The sequence below is a fragment of the Sphaerodactylus townsendi genome, linkage group LG06 (genome assembly GCF_021028975.2).
Source record: "Sphaerodactylus townsendi isolate TG3544 linkage group LG06, MPM_Stown_v2.3, whole genome shotgun sequence".
NCBI classification, from domain to species: domain Eukaryota; kingdom Metazoa; phylum Chordata; class Lepidosauria; order Squamata; family Sphaerodactylidae; genus Sphaerodactylus; species Sphaerodactylus townsendi.
In genome coordinates, this window is record NC_059430.1 from 131,785,775 (window position 1) to 131,804,722 (window position 18,948).

The following is an 18,948-nucleotide window of genomic DNA, read 5'->3' on the forward strand; positions in this document are numbered from 1 at the left end:
CACAGTTCAGGGGGCAGACCGGGGAATCAAACCCGGTTCCTCCAGATTAGATACACCAGGTCTTAACCTTCTATGCCACTGCTGCTCCAAAAAGGGCTGTTTTGTGTGTGTGTGTGTGTGGACTCCATGACATTATACCCAACTGAAGTCCCGCCCCTCCGTAGGCTCTATCACGAAATGTCCAGTAGTTACCCAATCTGGACCTGGCAAGCCCCTCATCCCTACTTGTGGCCAGGGGGGACCCGGCAGCCCTAGTTGGAGGGACTGTCACCCCGTGTCAAATCTTCACTGGGGGGAAGGTGGCATAGGAACATCCTTAGGGAGCTGGGTAGAAATGCCACAGAATCCACCCCACAACTCAGCCATTTTCTCCAGGGGAACGGATCTCTGACGATTGGAGCTGGGTTCCAATTCTGGGAATGAGGCGAGCCTTGCCTAGAGGCTTCCGGGAGGTTGGCAATTTTAGCAGAGAACAGCTTCAGCATAACCAGAAACAGGCATCGTAGCACCCAAAGTGTGCCAGAAACTGGGGGTTCCCAGGCCTTTCTCTGGAGACACAGGAATCTGGGGGGCTTCCTGCGCTTAAAGAACCAGGGGGGGAAAGTGGGTCAGTTGTTCTGGGCTGCATCTTGGAAGCCGGCGGAGGCAGCTTGTGGTGGGGAACAGGTGCCAGGCTCCAGGTGGGACCTGGAGATCCTCCCAGAATTTCCATACTATAGAGAAGAAGAAGGTGGAGGAAAAGAGATTCCACCTAAACATCAGGAAAAACCTCCTGACTGTCAGGGCTGTTTGACAGTAGAATGCATTACCTTGGAGTGTGGTGGAGTCTCCTTCTTTGGAGGTTTTTAAAGAGAGGCTGGATGGCCACCTGTCAGGAGTGTTTTGATTGTGTGTTCCTGAAGGGCAGGGGGTTGGCCTTGATGGCCCTGGGGGTCTCTTCCAACTTTAGGATTCTAAACAATCGCATCATGTCCATGATTAGTTGCCTCTGCTGGCCTTTGTGTTGGTCCTCCTGCCCCTCACTTTTCCTTACAGGCTGAAAACTTCCCATCATTGGTAGTTGTTGAGTATATGTCCTCCCCCCCCCCCCGCCCCCCGCCGCCCCTTTGAGAAAATCTGCACTATGTGAAGGACCATCTCCTTCCACCTCTCCCTGAGTACCAGCCGGAGTCTTCAGGAAGCCTTCTGCTGGCCCTCCCACCACTCAGGGATACCACTCTGGCTTCCTGCCGAGCCCCGGGCTTTTCCCATCATGGCCCTGACTCATGCAAGGGACTTCCTGCAGAGGTTGGGTGGGCCTGCTCCTTAGAGACTTTTAGAAGGCTCCGCAAGACCTGCCTGTTTGCTTAGGTAGTTCAAAGAAGTTTGGATGGCAGGCATCAGTTAAGGGGGGGGGGGGGGGTTTGGGGTTTACTCCAATGGTGGGATTCAAATAATTTAACTGGTTGTTTACAAGCACCATTTTAACAACCGGTTCTGCCGAAGTGGTGCGAACCGGCTGAATCCCACCACTGGTTTACTCTTTTAGATTTTGTTGTGACACTGAACATTTAACTATTATTGCAAGCTGCCTTGAACCATAAGGGCAGGGATACAAATGTTTTAATAAATAAACGAAAGGCTAACATTTGGGGGATAATGTAGCTGTTGGGGTAGAGAGCCAATGTAGTTAAGAGCAGGTGCACACTACTCTGGAGAATCGAGTTTGATTCCCCGCTCTGCCCCTTGAGCTGTGGAAGCTTATTGGGTGAACTAGATTAGCCTGTGCACTCCCACACACGCCAGCTGGTTGACCTTGGGCTAGTCACAGCTTCTCGGAGCTCTCTCAGCCCCACCCACCTCACAGGGTGTTCGTTGTGGGTGGGGGGGAGGGAAAGGAGCTTGTAATCCCCTTTGAATCTCCTTACGGGAGAGAAAGGGGTGATATAAATCCAAACTCTTCTTCTTCTGTTGGGGTAAGATGCGACAGAAATGAAAAAAAGACTTGCAAACGACAGGATGCCTCTTTTGCAGAGGAGATTTGGCAAACAGACGAGACAAGGTGATGATTAATCAAAAAGTTCACGTTTATTTGTTCTTGGATTTCCCCCCTTCCCTTTCAAAAAACGTCTCTTTAAAAAAGAGAGAGCGACAGCACCAAATCATTTTACCAATTTGTTTTAAGTACAGGATGCAACCAGGGGAAACAATTGAAAAGACAGGCTCAGATACAAAAGGAGTGTGCAAAAATATTTACAAAGGTGAGGAGGGGGACATTACCCCTTCCTGAAGTACCTTTTCCAGCCCCCCACATGGCGATTAAATTAAGAAGGGCCTGTGCTGCTATAAATAGACACATAAAACACAATGGTCCCTTTGGTGACGGTGCTTTCCTTGCCAACACAGCCTGCCCATGGAACCAAAGTGCGTACATTCATTTTCAGGAGGGGACGATTCAACAGAAGCAGCTCACCAGCCTTCCAGACAGAAGTGGTTCCCAGAGTTCTTTATCATGGCAAAGAGTTTTGTGAAATTAAAAACTCCTCTGACCTAAATTGGCCAAAGGGTGCTCACCACTGGCTCATCTTCTTCCTGGAAAGAAGTGACTAGTGTAATGCCACAGGGTTCTGTCCTTGGCCCAGTGCTATTCCAATATTTTTTATCAGTGGCTTGGATGATGGAACAGACCAAATCTGCAGATGACCCCAAATTAGGAGGGGTAGCGAATACCCCAGAAGACAGAGTCAGAATTCAAAATGACCTGGACAGATCAGAGAGCTGGGCCAAAACTAACAAAATGAATTTCAACAGAGATAAATGTAAGAAACTGTACTTAGGCAGAAAAAAATGAAATGCAGATATAGGATGGGCGACACCTGGCTTGACAACAGTACATGTGAAAGGGATCTGGGAGTCTTAGTAGATCACAAACTGCACATGAGTCAGCAGTGTGATGCAGCAGCCAAGACAGCCAATGCAATTCTGGGCTGCATCAACAGGAGTATCCTGTCTAAATCAACATGGCTACCCTCTAAAACACAGGTGTCAAATTCGCGGTCCTCCAGATGTTATGGACTACAGTTCCCACCATCCCCTGCCAGCATCATGCTGGCAGGGGATGATGGGAACTGTAGTCCATAACATCTGGAGGGCCTCGAATTTGACACCTATGCTCTAAAACTATCTGAAATGAATGGAAGCTGCAGGACAGTACTGGGTTGCTTGGCTCATTTTTTCACAAGTTTCTAGTCCTCTTGGCTGAATCTTGAAAAGAAGTAGGGTGTTTCTTAATCCATCCCTAGCTAGCAGAATAAATTGCAAGCACGTATGAATAATTCACCTGGAATGTCACTGGGTTTTCTTATGCTCAAGATGACCTTATCCAACACAGATAACACCGTTAACAACTGAATCCAGTGACACCAGTTGAATGCACATAACTGCTTCACGCCAGGGGTTGGGCCAACTCGGCTAATAGGGTCGATATGTCAGTGAGACAGTTGCTCTCCAAAGTCTCAAGTACAAGCTCCTCCCCCCCCCCCACTTTTGTGCTGGAATATTCAGCATAAACACATGAAGCTGCTGAATCAGACGACGTCCATCCATCAAAGTTACCTGGATCTCAGGTAGAGCATTCACATCACTTGTTCCTGATTTAGCCAGCTCTCCCTAACTCGTCCTCTTGTTTTCCCAGGACAGAACTACATCCTATCAGGCACGTTTCCAACATGTCTGCCGAGCTAACAAGAAGTGGGCAAAGTTGGGTGGGCTGAAAAGGAGCCACGAGTTGCCCTTTTCTCCCCAGATCAGGACCCTCCAACCCAAACATCTGCTACAATATGAACTATGGAAACTCGAAATGTCAGAGCAACAGCGTCTTTCCTCTTTATGGAAGAAGTGGGGGGGGGGGGAAAGGAGGGATGGCATTATCCGGGGCTTGTCTCCGAGGGTTGGGGTGGGGGGAGCCTCAGAGAAAGTTTTCATTTTAAAATCTCATTAAGCAATCCAGAGCTACATGCGGAAAAGGAAACTTAAATAATTTAGAAATATAAACCACAACTATTTCCACAGATTCTTAATGGCTTTTATTATGCTTCTCTGAGAGCATTAACAGCTCCCAACAGCACACCTGCGGGTGAGAGAGAGAGAAATTATAAACACCAGTCCAGCCAAAAGGTTGTGCTCGGCCTCAGAATTGCCGGTAGGGCCATTAAAAAAGGGAGGTTTATTTCAAGGGGGGTGGGCAGCATAAATAAAGGGGGTGAGATAAACTATACCTGGATTTAGAGCTGGGATTTGACCCACAGAGAAGACCAATTTATCATATTTCAATACCACTTTTCAGCCAAGTAAATGAAGGTGTTGGTACACGGTTGGCTCTTCTTCTTCATGCCAAATGTTCAGGAAGAGGGTCCAAGAAACGCTCTTCCTGAACATTTGGCACGAAGAAGAACAGACAACCACGTACTGACACCTGGCTAGAGAAATTCCTTTTTTTCCTGGATTTTGGGGCTTGCCTGTTCTTCTGCTATAACTCTATAGCTCCCCCTGAAGCTGTACATTTTAAAACAGATATATACCTTTTTAAAAAGATGCCTTTAGTTTCTGTGATTCTCTCTCAAGAAAACCTGAACACTGGGATAATTTTTTTTCAAAAAAAATTCCTGATTGTTCACTTGCTTCTCTTAGCAGCCCACCCCCGGGCCCTGCACCCCCACCCCCAACAAGCCAAGATCCCCTGCAAGTAGGAGTGCCTGGGTGTAAGTAGGGTTGCCAGCTACAGCTAGGGAAATACCTGGAGATTGTGGGTGTGGGGCTGGTGTTGGGGAGGGGAGAGACCTCAGCAGCCCACCCTCCAATGTAGCCATGTTCTCTGGAGGAATGGCTCTCTGTCGTCTGGAGCTCTGCTGTGATGCTGGTCGATCTTCAGGCCTGACCTGGAGGCTGGCAACCCCTACTACTAAGTCACTCTCAATTGCAAACAAGGCAGAACGAGGCTGTGTTTTAGTGGGACCAAAAGAAGAAACGGTCTTTCCCGTGGCAACAAGTTCTCGGCCCCTCTCTCTTTGCTGTATCCTCATTGACAGGGCTCGCTGGCCAAGTACCAACCCAGTTGGCCTTGCGCGCTTCACCTCCCGCGATCTCTCCCACCCCTGCTCACTCCCAGCCTTCTTGGAGCACAGTGGTAAGTTTGGTCCTAGAACATCCAAACGCTGCCTTGAGCCACGGCAGCCTCAAACTCATGTTTTCTGCGGAGCCTCCAAGGCATTTACGTTGACCTTCCTGACGCTTGGCTGCTCCGGGGTGGCCAGAAGCGGGTGGGTCAAACTGACCTGGGCATTGCTGAAGGAGGCTATCCTACCACTGCCACCAATCTGGATGTTGACCGTCGTGGAATAGCTGGCCTTTTGGTGGCTCTTCTCTGCACACTGAGCCACTTCCGTGGTCGTAGGGGGGTCCAATTTGAGACAACCACCCCCCTCGGGTTCCTTCTCATGAGAGCTCGGCCTGCATTCGGTGCTCCCGTACTTCGAACACAGACCCGGCACATTTGGCCACTTGATGCTGCCGAATTCATGAGAGCTGAGATGAGCCCCAGGCGTCGGGCCAGGGCTGTGGCAGGTCGGCCCCACGGCACACCACGGCAAGGCCCGGTCCCCGTTGGCAGCCGCTCTCTCGATCAGCCCGCTGCTGGGTAGGCTGTTCCCTTGAGGCCTCCCACCGCCACACTGTGGCCAGTCAGTTGGCCATGGAGCAGGGCTCGGGGTCTGTGGCACCGGGGAGGCAACGTGGGAAGGCAGCTGCCCAGGGGGGTGGGCACAGAGAGGGAGGGAGGTGAGCGATGCACTCCTGGGGGGGCCTGCGCAAAGCTGGGGCGGGGAGCAAGACCCAGCCCCAAACCCCAGCAGTGGGAGGGCGACTGGACCCGGGAGTTGGGCTCTGAAGCAGAAGAGAACCGAGGGCACTGCTCGGGGGCCTGGCCTGCCACTGACCAGGCCCGCTGGCGAGCGGGCGACGGAGGACGCGCACCGAAGCAGCGGGGGGTGCACCCGACCTGAGAAGTGTCCCGTGAAGACCGGGCCTTTGCCAAGTTGCTGGGGGCTTTGGGTGCCCCTTTGGGGAGCAGAGCCAGAGGATCTGTTGCGTATCTTGGAAGGGCCTGGCTGGCCGGGAGAGGCCTACAAGGAGCCTGCAGCTCCTCAGCCTGAGGGGCGCCGTTTTTCCTAGCCAGGCTCTGACTGATGCAGGAAGCGGCGAGGTACCGGGAGATGGCAGCGGCGCTGGAAGAAAGGCACCGGCGGACCGGGGAAGAGGGGAGCAGCGTTGGGAGAGGCGTGATGGGCGGACGCTGCTCTGCGGCGGAGACTGGGGGCTCTACCACAGCCTGGGGGAAGCCGTGCGTTGGGGGAGGGGGCTCCTGGATGGGGGCTGCCAGTCTGGCAGGTGACAGGACTGAGACGCTACTGAGCAACGCTGCCTCTGCGCTTTCAGGGGAGGGAAGCGGGAGGGGAACTGTGGCTCTCGAAGCCTGGGGGAGAGGGGAGGGGCTTGGGGTTTCCTGGGTGCAGTGTCCTGGCAGGGCTTTGGCCCCTTTGTCACCCGGGCCCAACATCTGTCCGTCTGTTTCTTTGTGCTCAGCCATCTCCAGGGAAGCGCTGGGTGCCCTTTCCACTGCTCCAAAAAAGGATTTTGGGGACGGCCCTTGCCTCGGAAGCAACTGCTCCAGCAGAGAGGCGACCTGTCTCTCCCTGCGGGTGAAGTGAGACTGAGGAGATCCAGACTTGGCGTGGGCTTCAGTTCCTCTGTGGGGCCAGAGGAGACGGCCAGATCTTCTGCCTTTAAGGCACTGCGGCTCTGCTGGGACTCCAGGGCATGGCTGGCCTTTGCAGTTTCCCCGGGCTGGATCTCAGGAGCCCCAAAGGGATGTTTGGCCCCCTTCCTCTCCCTGCCTGGCTTGGAGATCCCTTCCGAGTCCTCTGCATTTGCGCCCACAAGGGCTGCCTCGTCCAAGGATCTGGGGCGCGCAGGAGGCCCCCCCACATCACGGTCCTCCTTGTTGGGGTCTGCTGGGATCCCAGATTCCACGCTGCATGCAGGAGAAGAAGACCGTGCTGCTGGGCATCCTCTGTCTTCGGCAGCAGCAGCAGCAGCAGGAGGAATCTCGTCGCTGCCAAAGTGCAGCAAAGCATTTGACACAATGCACCGGTTCTGGGAATCGGGGCCCTGCGAGGCCTGCCACAGTGGCCCCAGGAGAGCCGGAGAAAGGCGTGGGTGGGGCTTCTCACTGTGCAGGTCAAGAGCGGTCCCCCGGGTGGCAGCCACGAGAGGGATGTTCTCCTGGACACCAATCATGTGCTGGAGAGACTCGTGGATGAGGACGTGGCCATAGATTCGTGGCTCGCCTGCGGGGAGAGAGACAGAGACAGAGTCAAGAGGACGCAAGTAAACCCCACTGCCTTCCAAGGAGGAAAAATCTTGACCATCAGTCTGTTTCATTGGTAGGTTAAACCACAGGTGTCAAACTCGCGGCCCTCCAGATGTTCATGAACTACAATTCCCATCAGCCCTTGCCAGTATAGCCAATGCTCATGTTGGGAGGGACTGATGGGAAATGTAGTTCATGAACATCTGGAGGGCTGCGAGTTTGACACCCCTGGGTTAAACCATTAAGGCTTCAGTGCACTGATTGGTTGGGGCCTCTTTGGGTGTTGGGGCTGCTTGTTCAGGGAGATCCAGGTTTACTGTTTGGAAACTCTTTGTAGTTGTGATGGAACACCTTCACAATGAAGAGGAAAGGGGGGAAACCTGTCCTTTCGCAGATTCTGTTGTAAGCTGGTCTTCAGGAGCCGAAAAAAGAACTTCAGCCATGCCGCTGCGCATATAGGTTCAATCAATTAATCCAGTAAACGGCAGCTGGCTAATCAATTAAAACCGAAGACTCCCTCTGTGGAATCATCCCTGTCTGATAACCGCCCCCCCCCCCCTTTATCAAACCTGGCCCCTCTTCTGATAGATCCAATGGGACTGAATCCACCTAAAAGCCATCCATGCCCATCTGAAATCTCTCTCCACGTGCCTGAGCTGTTTATTCACGGTTTCCCCTCCTCTCAGGCTAGCTTCTGCCGTTGAGACTGCCAGCGGTGTTGAGATTATTATTTCAATTATTTCCCATCCTTTACGACAGATGCTCTCCATTTACCAAGAAGTGAATCTAGATGCCCTCAAGGAAGTGAGCCAAACTACTTACGGCAAAAGGGCAGCAAATCCTCTCAGTCGCTAGCCCCGTGGTGGCGAACCTTTGGTACTCCAGATGTTATGGACTACAATTCCCATCAGCCCCTGCCAGCATGGCCAATTGGGGCTGATGGGAATTGTAGTCCAATTGGGGCTGATGGGAATTGTAGTCCATAACATCTGGAGTGCCAAAGCTAGCCAATCTGACCTGACACCAACATCCTTCGAAGCATGAGCAAAAACCTAGATTCTGAGAATGGCCTTTACTCATCGCGGATCTGACCAGTCAGGGTGATTTCCAGGATCTAAGAGTTTTGTGTTTCTCTTCCTGGGGCCCCAGTGACTGCCTGAGCATGTGCAGATAGCATTTCCTCCATCCCTGAGTGGACTTACACCTTGATAATAGGAAGGGAGAGAAAACAATGCAAAGCCAGGTGTGGTGTAGCGGCTAGAGCTGGGCTACAATCTGGGAGAACCCGGTTCAAATTCTCATTCTGCCGGGGAAGCTTGCCAGGTAACCACTTTCAGCCTGGCCTACCTTGCAGGGTTGTTGTGAGGATAAGACGGAGGGGGTGACAATGATGTAAGCCACCCTGGGTCCACATTGGGGGGAAAGGTGGGGTATAAATGAAGTAAACAAGTTGTGGGAGGGAACTCTGACGAAGGAGCAAAAGGTGTGCTAAAAGATGACAGCCTCATGGACAGTGGGATTCGCACTCTGGACAGTTCCATTGTGGAATGAAAAGGGTTACCTTATACTAAAAAAACAAGACAGCACCATAAAACGATGTGAATTGAAAAGGGAAAGAGGGATTCCATTTGACCACCCCAAAAGGCTATGCTGCGGATCATTGGTCCTGCATGGACATCTGTGTGGGTTGCGGACTATGATGAGAAGGACAATTGCCACAGCAACACATAGCCGGGCCTGCTAGTACCCTTATATAAAGCCGTGTTGCGACCGCACTTGGAGTACTGTGTCCAGTTCTGGTCGCCACATCTCAAAAAGGATATTGAAGAGATAGAAAAAGTGCAGAGAAGGGCAACGAGGATGATTGAAGGATTGGAGCACCTTCCTTATGAGGAGAGGCTGCAGCGTTTGGGTCTCTTTAGTTGGGAGAGGAGACATCTGAGGGGGGATATGATTGAAGTCTATAAAATTATGCATGGGGTAGAAAATGTTGACAGAGAGAAATTTTTCTCTCTTTCTCACAATACTAGAACCAGGGGGCATTCATTGAAAATGCTGGGGGGAAGAATTAGGACTAATAAAAGGAAACACTTCTTCACGCAACGTGTGATTGGTGTTTGGAATAGGCTGCCACAGGAGGTGGTGATGGCCACGAACCTGGATAGCTTTAAAAGGGCTTGGACAGATTTATGGAGAAGTCGATCTATGGCTACCAATCTTGATCCTCCTTGATCTCAGATTGCAGATGCCTTAGCAGACCAGGTGCTCAGGAGCAGCAGCAGCCGCAGAAGGCCATTGCTTTCACCTCCTGCATGTGAGCTCCCAAAGGCACCTGGTGGGCCACTGCGAGTAGCAGAGTGCTGGACTAGATGGACTCTGGTCTGATCCAGCAGGCTAGTTTTTATGTTCTTATGTTCTTAAAGTTTGCTTTGCTCTTTGGAAACTCTCCCCTCACAGGCTCCTGTTGGGAAAGTTGTAAAGTTGAAGCGAAGGGGAAAGAACGCAGCAGGATTTCTGTTTTGCAGATGTTCCTGACACAGCTGCCTGGTGGGGGAGGGAGAAGGTCAGCAGAGCAGAGGAGGCCGGGGGCACGCTCCATCCCCCTCCCTTCCCTTTGCAAACACCAGGCGCCGTCCCCTGCTGGATTCAAATCCGTCTCCTCCTACTCAGCCGAACAGGATGGGAGGAAGACGGGGCAAGATGGAGTTTTGTTTCTTGACAAATGAAAGGATTTCTACAACATTGTTCATTGGCTGGCTTCAGGATCTATCCAGGCGAGAGATCAGGGAAGTTCAGGAGGGGATCTCTTCCCCTTTTCTCAGCAGCTGTGCCAGGCCGCAGTTCAGGACTGTTTGGGAATGCCGGGTGCCTACGAAGGACTCACTCTTCCAGCCCTGCACAGACTTGTCAGTCAAAATCTCAAGGACAGCATTCTTAGCCTTAGAAAGGGATAGATGGTTCTCTCAGCATCTTATTTCATCTGAGAATTAAACGGTTCTGTTGGTTAAGCTGGCAGGGACCAGCGGATGGGAAACCATGAGGAAGAAGCAGGGCGCACAGCAAATCCGGAGATGCCCTCTGAGCGGAGACTGGCAGTGGGAAATGCCAACCAGTCAGAGCTGACATGGTGCCCCTGCTCTTCAAGGCAAGTCTCCCTAACATTCGGGCCTTCCTCAGCGGTCTCCCATCTCAGTACTAGTAAGGGTTGGCCCTCCTAGGAGCAGCAGTGGCGTAGGAGGTTAAGAGCTCGTGTATCTAATCTGGAGGAACCGGGTTTGACTCCCAGCTCTGCCGCCTTAGCTGTGAAGGCTGATCTGGGGGATTCAGATTCGCCTGTGCACTCCCACACACGCCAGCTGGGTGACCTTGGGCTAGTCACAGCTTCTCGGAGCTCTCTCAGCCCCACTCACCTCACGGGGTGTTTGTTGTGAGGGGGGAAGGGCAAGGAGATTGTAAGCCCCTTTGAGTCTCCTACAGGAGAGAAAGGGGGGATATAAATCCAAACTCTTCTTCTTCTCTCCTTTGCTTCTAAGATCTGACGAGATCAGGCTATTGGGCTATTCAGAGACAGTCAGGGGTGGTTAGCCATGACTTGCCTCTGTGCAGTAGCCCGGGACTCCCTTGGTGGTTCTCTACCCACCTACTAACCAGGGACAGTCCTACTTAGCTTCTGCAACCCGATGAGACTCGGCTCGCCTGAGTCATTCAGGCTAAGCCAGTGGTGGCGAACCTTTGGCACTCCAGATGTTATGGACTACAATTCCCATCAGCCCCTGCCAGCATGGCCAGTTGGCCATGCTGGCGAAACTGATAAGAATGTAATCCTACATCTAATTATAAGGTCACTCCCCTCCCTAGCCCAGCGTGAACACAGAACTGACGGATACAATTAAAGAAGTCATCTGACTTTGACTGACAGCCGCTGTTCTGCTCCCTGACTTGGGGCCTAACTACAGGTTCACTTAGGCAGCTCATTCACATCACTGTGACTTGCAATGGAGACTCTCCCGGAGGGCTGCAGCCTGCGTTGGTTTCCCCCTTCCCCTTCCCCCGTCCCTGGTGCTGCCTCAACTGGCCGTGCAGCGGGGTTGCTCCTGATTCTAAAGGCGGGCGAGGCAAGAGCTCGTGCTGGATCCCGGGTGCCAGCTGCCCCACCGAGATCAAGGCAGTTCTGAAGCTGAGTGCAAAGTCAGAGAGGAAATGGATCTTTCACCCAGGAGAGGAAACAGGAAAACTTGCCAGCCAACCGCAAAGAATATTTTCCAAGGTTCAGCGCTCGAGCAATTCCTCCTGCCTCTGCCGCTGCTGCCCACTCCTATCCCCGTGCAGTCCTGCATCTTAATTACTGTCTCGCTTTAATAAGCGCACGTGGTGCTTAATTGTGTTAGGGAACCAGCTGCGCTGACTCCAGCCGAGTCTGGCGCCTGGGCACCTGGGATGCGTCTCCCATCCTGGGAACAGGGCTCTCTTCCGACGCTACCTGGAAACACAGGCGCGCTGGGGGTGAGGGCCCCTGGCACCAAGCCAGCCTCCGGCCACTGCAAATGCAGACGGCAGTCCTCCTCCGCTTGCTGCTCCCCAGAAGTGGGGTGAATTGGGATAGGCCATTGAGCAGAGGAGGCAGGAAAAATATTTTGCCAGGTCAAAATTCAGTCCCCCCTCCCCCTTTTAGGAGTTCATTTGTTTGTTCGTTCCTATTATTCAAACTCTGAACTCTCCAAAGATTCCTTTTTCTCTCTCTGCTTCTTCAAAATATGTATAGTGTAAACAGAAAGCAGCAGTGGTGTAGTGGTTAAGAGCAGGTGCATTCTAATCTGGAGGAACCGGGTTTGATTCCCTGCTCTGCCACCTGAGCTGTGGAGGCTTATCTGGGGAATTCAGATTAGCCTGTGCACTCCCATACACACCAGATGGGTGACCTTGGGCTAGGCACAGTTCTTCTGAGCTCTCTCAGCCCCACCTACCTTGCAGGGTGTTTGTCTGGGGGGGGGGGGCAAGGAGATTGTAAGCCCTTTTGAGTCTCCTTACAGGAGAGAAAGGGGGGATATAAATCCAAACTATTCCTCTCTTCTTCTTCTAAAGCCAGCCTCCAGATTCCCTTGGGGAAACGGCAGGGCTGTAACTTGCACACACAAGCAGTTCTCAAGCACAGAACGAGAGTGAGAAACGAGGGATCCTACGCTCACGCATGACCTCAGCTGGGTTCCCTGCGGGGGGGGGGGGGGGGCTGATGTTTCCCCATCGGAAGAAGGAGTCTGCATTCCCTTCCCACAAACCTTCTCTTGCCCAGGGCAAGAGCAAAGCGAGTGGTCGCTGTTCCCCCTCTTCCCTCTTGGTCCCCAGCCTCACCCAGAAGCAACTAGGGGACGTGTTACCAACGGCTGCCAGCCGGAATATTTTCTCTGAGCACCACAGAAAAAACCCCAGCTGCCTGGCCATAGAGTGTGATTTCCCAGACAGGAAGGAGCGGGCACAGGTTGGACAGAAGAGACCCCAAACGCGTGTCTGTCCCGAGCCCGCAGGTTCACTCACAGTGGGGGATGCTGGCTGCCATCCTCCTGGCCTGAATCCCGACCAAGCTCCTGCCAGCAGCCCTCCTCGAGGAAGCCCCGGGCTGCTCTCTCGGCCTCTCCAGCCCCCTCTTGGGCACTTTCAGCCGGTTAATCTTCTCGCTGTACATCTTAGCCAAGGCGTGGACTTTACTGATGATCCGCTCCGAGTTCTCTAGGAGGCACGGGCCTCCGTTCTCGCACAGGTCCAGCGAGGGGAGGTAGCTGGAATATCCATTGGCCACTGCAGTCAGTGGCCTCCTCCCTGCCATGTGGCTTTGTGGTCTGTGCTCTATATTGCTGTTTGGAACAGATGGGGAATCCTCCAGGTCTGAATCCTCTACAATGCACAGAGGCTCTGCGTACCCTGCGGTCTCTGGGGTGCAACACGGCTCCCTCCTGCCTGTTTTGACCCCTTTCTTTGGGGTGTCCAGGACAGTCCGCTCCTTCTCCTGCCAGGCTTTTCGGATCTCCGCGCAGGATTTGAACTCAGATTCTGCAGGTTCCATTGTTCTGTCGAGGCAACATTCCCTTTCAGACCTCTGACAGCCCCTTTCTTGGTCAGCGTCACTTTGTGTGTTATTCGACTGGATGCCCACAAATGAGCTCTGCCCCTTCTCAGAAGCCGGACAGCTGGGGTGCAACCACTGGGCTTCTCCACCACAGGGAAGCTCCAATCTCTCTGGAGATTGGGCGCCATCGGACTGGCTCCTCCCCCTCTTGGAGTGTTCCCGGCTTGGGGCCAACACAGGCCACCCTTCCTTGGAAGCCTCGTGGCAGGAGGGCGATTCGGCACGACCCGACTGGCTCCGGCTTCTGCAGGGATGATTGTGGCGGGAGATGCTGGGAGGCGGCCGCAGCTTCCTGGACTTGGCTCCGCCCACTGCCCCATCTTGGGCGTCATTTTGCCGTAAGATGCTATTGAACCGAAGAATGGACTCCCGCACCACACCGATGGGCACCGAGGGGGCATACTCCTTCTTGCTCAGCCCGGGCCCCTTGGCCGGAGCCTCCGTTCCCTCATAATAACCCTTTATCTTCTCTATCAGCAGGCAGTCATCGTTGCTGAACGATGAGGCCCACTTGGACCCCTTCTCCGCTTTATCCAAGCCAGCCATTGAGCCTTGGGGCCCTGGGGCTGGCTGCTCGGCCCAGTCTCCATCCCCCCGCGGTGGGCTCTCCTTGTCGGCTGCCTCCCTCTCCGAGTCGACGAGACCACCGGCATCTTCTGCCTTGCTGCAGACTTCATCCGAGGCCAACTCCTCCAAGACGTGAAGAGGAGACGGGACGCTCGCCTCTTCCTGTGGCTGCTCTTCTCCTTCCGAGGAGTCACTGGCAAAAGAGAGGCCACGCAACAGGGGGGTCCGTTCCTGGGGGGAGCTGCTTTGGGAAAATCCTTGAGGGGGCTCAAAGGGCGTGTCCTCCTGAAAGCGCAGCTCCACTTTCTCCTCCTCCAGTTCTCCCGGGGCATAGTTTTGTAGGGGTTGATCCTGTGCAAAGGCAAGAAAGCAAAGACTGCATTCAAACATCCCATGAAGCCATGTTTATTTTAACCAGGGACAGTTTGCGAACCTCAGATTTGGCTCGCAGATGATGGTGCAAATCCCCTTTTGCCTCAACGAATGTTGGAGCCATCGCTTTTGCATTTCCCCCCACCTCCTTTGAAAAGACTCTGTCGGCATCCCAGCCGGCAATGCAGCGAAGGCTGAATTAAACCGGGACGTCCAAACTCGGAAATCATGTGAACCCATGGTCAAGTCCAACTGTGGTTGATAAACCAATTCTGGACCAGAGCAGTCAAATTGATATCAAGTTTATATGTACAGTAAAAATCTGTAGTTTAAATCTGCAGGGAGATACGCTGGATTTAAACATGTTTTAAATTGAATCGCCCACTAGAGGGAGTTAAACACATGCAGAACTGAATTTCGCCCGCCCCACAAAGACACAGGAACTCAGAAGCAATGAAAATGAGAAGCAGTGAAGACCAGTGTAGAAAACGACCAACTAGTGTAAAAGCCTCCGGGCCTTCGGAGGAACCAGCCGCTGATGGTGCCCTCCCCTTTGGCCCTTGACATCTGGGCCATCTGTCATCTAATGAGACTCGCCATTCCTCCCTCTTGGGGGGAGGGAATTTTAGAATTAGAATGCTGGACGCCATCGATATTCTCATTTTATTGAGATCTATTGTATAATTATTAGAATTAGTTTTTACAGTTTTATCGCTGCTTTTATTTATTTATTTATTTATTTATTTTATTTTATTAAACTTATAGGCCGCCTATCCCCGAAGGGCTCAAGGCGGCTTCCAACATGGCTGTTACATAGACAGCAATCAACAACATAAAATACTAAAATCATTAAAACCTAAGAACTAAGCAGCAGTTTACTACAGAACTATAGGTTAAGCAACCCAGTTCATAAATTAATTAAGACAGGCGCCCCGCCGAAGGCCATTAAAAGAAGAAAAAGGGGAGGGAGTAAGTAGGGCCTGGGATGGAATTTATAAGTAAGACAGACCCAGCTTTAATAGAATGGAACGGCAGTCTCAGTTTTGATTTCAATTCCAGTGTCGATAGGGGGCAGTAGATCCACGGGCCCGGCCTCTCCCAGAAAGCCCGGTGGAAAAGCTCCGTCTTGCAGGCCCCTCACCGGAACTCATTAAGGTCCCGCGAGGGGCCCGGCCAGAGTCATAACGGAGGTGGGCATTCCACCAGGGCGTGGCCAGAGCCGTAAAGGCTCTGGCCCCGGTTGAGGCCAGTCGTATCATTGCAGAGACCAGGGTCACCAGTAGATCTGCCGTTGCCGGCGCAGCGAATTCCTATGTGGGACATAAGGGGTGATCGCGGTCCCGCAGGTATGTGGGCCCCATGCCGCAGAAGGCCTTAAAGGTTAAGACCAGCGCCTTGAAAACGATCCGGAACTCCACCGGGATAGCCAGTGCAGACGGCACAGCACAGGGGTGATATGATCTGAATAACCACTTCACCACCTTGTTGTAGAAGCCGTGCCGCTGCATTCTGGACCAGCTTCAGCTTCCGGATCAGTCGCGAAGCGGGGAAGGCCCGCTGTGAGAGCGAAGTTACAATAATCAAACCTCGAGGTGACCGTCGCATGGATCACAGTGGCCAAGGTCGGACTGGGAGATGATAGGGGAGCCAGCCGCCGTGCCTGGCGAAAGGTGGAAGAACGCAATCAACCTGGGTAACATGGGCCACCCTGGTTCTCCATAGATAATGAAAGAGTCCAGGCGGACCCCCCCAGGTGGCTCTGCGAAAGCCAGAGATGTTAGCCAACATGACCCCCCTCCAGATTTGGCGGCTGAAATTCCCTCGGTCTCTCCCCCCGGCCCAGCCAAAGTGACCTCCGTCTTACGTTGGGTTAAGCTTTAACCTACTCTGTCTCAACCAACCAGCAACCGACTCCAGACAGTGCTGTAGAGGCTGCAGAGGCTGAGGTCGCTCCCCCCTCCATCCAACAGAATGAGCTGGGTGTCATCCGCATATTGGTGAGCAGACCAGCCCAAAACTCCGCGCACCAGGCTGAGCCGAGGGGCCGCATGTAGATAGTTAAATAAGAGCGAGGGAAAGCAAGGCCCCCCCTGAGGGAACCCCACAATTAGAAGTGGGGCTCTGTGGGAGGCCTCATCCCCAAGCACCATACCTGCTGGTTCCCGACCCTGGAGAAACGAGAGGCAATCCATTTGAAGGGACTGTGCCCCTGCTTGCACTCCAGAAAGGCAGCCAGGCCCGGTGGATCAAAAGGTCGTGATCGACCATTCATCAAACGCTGCTGTGTAAGAGATCGAAAGCAATACCAGCAGCGCCGATCCGCCTCGGTCTAGCTGCATCTTGGCGGAGCATATCTGTGATGGCGATGAGAACGGGTCTCCGTCCCATTGCCCAGCACGAAAGCCGGACTGGAAGGGATCGAGTGCCGATGTGTCCTCCAGAAAGCCCTGGAAGCTGCTCCAACACCACTCTTCTCAATTACCTTCCCGAGGAACGACAAGTTCGAAACGGGACGGTAATGTGGCCAGATCTCAAGTGATCTAAGGATGGTCTTTTAAGAGTGGGCGGACCACTGCCTCCTTCAACCCACCCGGAAATACTCCTTGCTCAAGCGGAGCAGTTAACTATATTCAACAGGTGGGGTCGTAACTCCTCCCGGCAAGCTTTAATCAGCCAGGAGGGGCACGGATCCAGAGGGACAGGTAGTAGGTCCTAAATAAGGCAGCTAGGGCCCTGTCAACATCAGGACTCACAGAGTAGGGAAAACCCCGGTCCAGACTAGGGACCTGAAGCTGAGTGAGGAGCCCTCGAAGTCTCTGTTTCACTGTATCAAAGCGTGGCCGGAAGGTCCCGGCGGAGGGATGCGACTCTTATCTACAAAAAAAGCTCTAAGAGAATGCCTCACAGCCAATTGCCAATTGAGAATTTGTAGACCCCTCCACCAAAGAGGTGAGGGATCGAATGATCCGAAAAAAAGTTGTGCTGGGGCGGGAGCTTAGCAGATGCGAGGGAGGGGCAGCGAGAAATGGGCATTCTTCGCCCTCCCGTGTGCGCCAACTCATAGGCCTTCCATAAACGTCCTATAAGTTGTTCCTCGGGCGGCCCTTCATCAATGAGCTTCCTCCACACTACGCTTCTAGCCCGTCTGAGTTTCCGCTTCATTTTGGCGCAGCTCCCTCGGTGTATACCAAAGGGGCCTGCACGTGGCAGGGGACGCAGAGAGGAAGCTTGGGAGCTTAATCTCACGGATGGCATCCAGAGAGCCTGGAATTCCCAGTCTGTCACCTGCTCATCGAGGGCGCCAGAGGGCTCAGGGTCCCGCATGAGCATTCCAGGAACCTATCTGGTTCCATAAGTCTCCGCCGGGCGGACATAAATAAGTCCGTCAGCCTAGAGCCGGGATTACGCCGCAAATCCACCCGGACCCTCAGGGCAAAATGGTCGGACCACGGCACTCTGCTAACAGAGGATACGACCATATTCACTCCCGCACCCAAAAACCAGGTCCTAAAGTGCTGACCAGCCTCATGAGTGGCGTCCAGTGTGTAATAGGGAGAGTCCCAGCGTCGCCATGGATGACACAATTCAGGTCCGCTGCCGCTGAGCATGAGGCAGTGTCCACATGGACGCTTGAAATCCCCCAAGACAATAGAGGTCGGGGGAATCTAACGTCCACCTTTCGGCCCACCGCCTCCAGCAGCTGCGGCAGGCCGTCACCGGGTGCGCTAGGCGACCGGTACACCAGGAGAACGGCCAACCTCTCCCTTGACAGGTTTAAATGTTTAGTTCTCTTATATTGTTATCCTTATATGCTGTACACTGCCCGGAGCCCTTCGGGGATGGGGCGGTATAAAAGCCTAAGAAAATAAATAAATAAATAAATAAATAAATAAATAAATAAATAAATAAATAAAGCAAGCAAGCAAGCAAGCAAGCAAGCAAGCAAGCAAGCAAGCAAGCAAGCTGTCTCTTCACTTTCACAAACCCGAAAGGCACACCCTTTATAAGTATAGCCACTTGGCACTCTCCTCTCCCATTTTTAGCCATGCTTCCCGCACTCTGGCTCCAAATCCCTAATTCAGGGAACAGGTGTATAGTTGCAGGTGATGGGAGAAGTAGTGGCTCCATTCCTTTGAAGCCCGCAGAGCTCATTGCCTCGAGATCTTTGGAGATCAGCCAGGATCAAAAGCTTTAGGAGCAGCAGTGGCGTAGGAGGTTAAGAGCTCGTGTATCTAATCTGGAGGAACCGGGTTTGATTCCCCGCTCTGCCGCCTGAGCTGTGGAGGCTTATCTGGGGAATTCAGATTAACCTGTGCACTCCAGCACACGCCAGCTGGGTGACCTTGGGCTAGTCACAGCTTCTCGGAGATCTCCCAGCCCCACCTACCTCACAGGGTGTTTGTTGTGAGGGGGGAAAGGGAAAGGAGATTGTCAGCCTGCAGAAGAGAAAGGGGGGATATAAATCCAAAACTCTTCTTCAAAA

At 53.0% G+C, this 18,948-nt stretch overlaps 1 protein-coding gene across 1 annotated transcript in view; it reads right to left on the bottom strand.

The window, feature by feature from the left end:
• Positions 1-4,041: 4,041 nt before the first annotated feature.
• Positions 4,042-18,948, bottom strand: part of PLEKHG2 (pleckstrin homology and RhoGEF domain containing G2) — a 64,200-nt gene continuing 49,293 nt past the window's right edge. Inside the window, 4 exon segments of the mRNA XM_048501760.1 lie at positions 4,042-6,062; positions 6,065-6,361; positions 6,364-7,382; positions 12,938-14,444. Of these exon segments, the coding sequence (XP_048357717.1) occupies positions 5,220-6,062; positions 6,065-6,361; positions 6,364-7,382; positions 12,938-14,444 (3,666 nt within the window). The 3' untranslated portion in view covers positions 4,042-5,219.